Here is a 3,128-nt window from a genome sequence, read left to right on the forward strand (position 1 = left end):
ACAGATTGGTCTTTCCCTTTTCTACCCCTTGTCCCTCCCATCTAGTCTCTAAAACAGGTGAGGTCATTTTCGTCCATTTCAGACTTTCATGAGTGCAGCTGGAGTTTGTTGTTTAGCTCAAAAAATTGAAGCGGCTTCACGCTCCCATTTAACACGCCACTCTGCAATGGATTACACATACATTAAACTACTTTTGTCTTCATTTACAAGATTTTATTTTTTGTATTTTCTTTAATTTTTAAAACATTTCATAATTCATATTTAATAGGTATTTAAGGACCGGTTACCTAAATACATACCGGTAAAATTCAACACTATCGCTTACTTACCAGGTAAGATTCTATTCACTAAAATGTATCGTATGTAACAATTTATCCCGGTAATGCTAACAATGGTAAGAGTCCACGTTCTCACTTACCGGGTAAGGCTCTCGATTCTTGTTTTTGTTCTTACCAGGTAATTTTTTTTGTTATTGTCATATTTATCCTATAAAATAAAGTGACTTGATAAACACTCATCCGGATAAACGTTTGGTAAATGGGACCTTAGTAATTTGAATTTGGTTTTTAAATTTCAGTTATAACTTGTATTTATTTAATTAATTAATATTTTATATATATATGATGTATTTAATTGCCTATTGTCGTTGTATTCATTACAACGCGGAAGCATCATCTACCAGGTTTATATGGGACAGCTTCTTCACCTCCACATAACCATTAAAAAAAATAAAAGGGGTTTAGTTTTTTTTATTAATCTATTAATATAACTTTAATTTACGTAATTAAAATTTTAAAAATATAATTATTTATTTGTTAAAAAAATATTTAGGAACTTAATCAAGGTTTTTATTTAATAAAAATATTCAATGGATTTAATCATTTTAAAATTAAAATGATAAAGTTTATTAATTTTTTTAATTAAAAAAATAGTTTAAGAAATTAATAATATATAAATTATATGCGATGAATAAATAAATGAAGCCACTGAATTTCAGTCCTATAAATACCCCAATTTCCCATCTCCAACTTCATCATCACAACTCTCACTTGATCGTATAATCCCATTTTCTTCCTCAATAACAATTAATGGCTTCCACTCGTCTTCTGCAACCACACCTTCTTTTCCTTCTACTGTGTGTGTTCAACGTCTCCTTTGCAGCTAGGAGGCTGAGTGATACCCTCTTGCAATACCACAATGGTGCTCTTCTCACCGGAGACATCTCCGTCAACCTCATTTGGTACGGAAACTTCAAGCCATCCCAGAAAACCATCATCACCGACTTCATCACCTCCCTTTCCTCTTCCACCTCACACTCGCAGTCGCAGATGGAACCATCTGTAGCCACATGGTGGAAGAAGACGGACAAATACTTCTCGAAATCGGCCAAGAAGCCCACGCTTCGAATCGGGAAGCAAGTATCCGACGTCGATTGCTCGCTGGGAAAATCCTTGACGGAGAAACACCTGGTTCAGTTGGCAGCAAAGGGTGAACCAAGTAACGCCGTCAACATCGTGTTAACGGCGAAGGACGTGGCGGTTGATGGTTTTTGCTCTAGCAGGTGTGGGACCCATGGTTCTTCCAGAAGTAAGAACTCCAAATTCGCATACATCTGGGTTGGTAACTCGGAGAGCGAGTGTCCAGGTCAATGTGCGTGGCCTTTCCACCAACCAATCTACGGACCACAGGTGGCACCCTTGGTTGCACCCAATAACGATGTGGGTGTAGATGGGATGGTCATAAACCTGGCGAGCCTCATGGCTGGGACGGCTACAAACCCGTTTGGGAAGGGATATTATCAAGGGGATGCAGGGGCACCGTTAGAAGCTGGATCAGCATGTCCAGGGGTGTATGGAAAGGGAGCATATCCAGGGTATGCAGGGGAGCTATTGGTGGAAGAGAGTACAGGTGCAAGTTATAATGCACATGGTACAAATGGAAGGAAGTATTTGCTTCCTGCTTTATTTGACCCCTCTACTTCTTCATGTTCCACTTTACTTTAAATTTATTATATATTCTTAGGTATCTCTTTCATAGATATTGTATAAAATATAAAAATAAAAAATAAAAAATAAAAAAACATATTAGTTTAGTGTAGAACTAGAAGTATGTATTTTATTTTCAATTATTTTATTTATTTATTTATGTCATTACACTTTTAATTAGCTTCTTGTTTTCAATTAAACATTTTTCTAGAAATGCTATATGAAATCGAATAATATTCGTTGCGTTAAATACTTAGGTTTATCTCTTGGTATAAATGTTTAATTAAGGATAAGTTTAACTTTGTTCTAATAATTTGTTTGTAATTTATTTGTATAAGAAGTAACTTGTTAAGTTTTTGGAAGTGTAAATGGAAAATTAACAACTTAGGAAAATTAACGACAATGGTGGCATGATTATGGATGTGGGTAGGTGGTGGGGTGGCAACTATAACGACAATATTAGTGGCATGATGATATTGGTGGTCGGAGGTGAGGGTAGGTGAGGTGGGCGGAAGTGGCAGCTGTGATGACGATAATAGTGGTATTCATGGTAGGTTGTGGGTGGTGGCGAGGGGGTGACACCTACACCCGCACCCCACCACCCACCTTACCTTTCCCACCCCTCGCTACCCATGTAGGTATAGGTGGTGGCGGAAGGTGGCTAGGGGTGGTAGTTGTGACGACAACAATAGTTTCATGATGGTGGGTGGGTGGTGTAGGCTGACAATTGTGATGATGACAGTGATGGTATTGATGGTGGATGGATGGTCAGGGGGTGTCACCCACCCCGCCCCTAGCCACCCGTCACAATCCCTAATCAACCACCTATTCCGCCCCTTGCCACTCATATCGGTGGTTGGTGGCATGCATGGTAATAACGATGATAGTAGTGGCATTGTGGTCAATGGGATGGGGGTGGGTGGCCGGGGTTGGGGTGGTAGCTATGATGACAACAATAGTGACATGTTGGTCAACGGGGATGGGGTAGGGAGGTATGGTAGTTGGAACAACAATAATACTGACATGGTGGTTAGGTGGTGGGGTTGACGGGGTTAGGTTTGTAAAATGGCGAGGGTGACATATGTGATGACAACAATTATGGCATGGTGGTCAGTGGTGGTTTAGGGTAGGGCGAAGGTGGCG

General features: G+C 39.5%; 1 protein-coding gene across 1 annotated transcript; it reads left to right on the top strand.

Moving 5' to 3' along the window:
- Window positions 1-1,041: 1,041 nt before the first annotated feature.
- On the top strand, window positions 1,042-2,230 carry LOC112509523 (protein EXORDIUM-like). The gene has a single exon (XM_025114520.1). It carries the CDS (start codon window positions 1,089-1,091, stop codon window positions 2,001-2,003), a length of 915 nt encoding a protein of 304 aa, XP_024970288.1. The 5' UTR covers window positions 1,042-1,088; the 3' UTR covers window positions 2,004-2,230.
- The last annotated feature ends 898 nt before the right edge of the window (window positions 2,231-3,128 follow it).

Source organism: Cynara cardunculus (genome assembly GCF_001531365.2).
Source record: "Cynara cardunculus var. scolymus isolate 2C chromosome LG 3, CcrdV1, whole genome shotgun sequence".
Classification (NCBI taxonomy): Eukaryota; Viridiplantae; Streptophyta; class Magnoliopsida; order Asterales; family Asteraceae; genus Cynara; species Cynara cardunculus.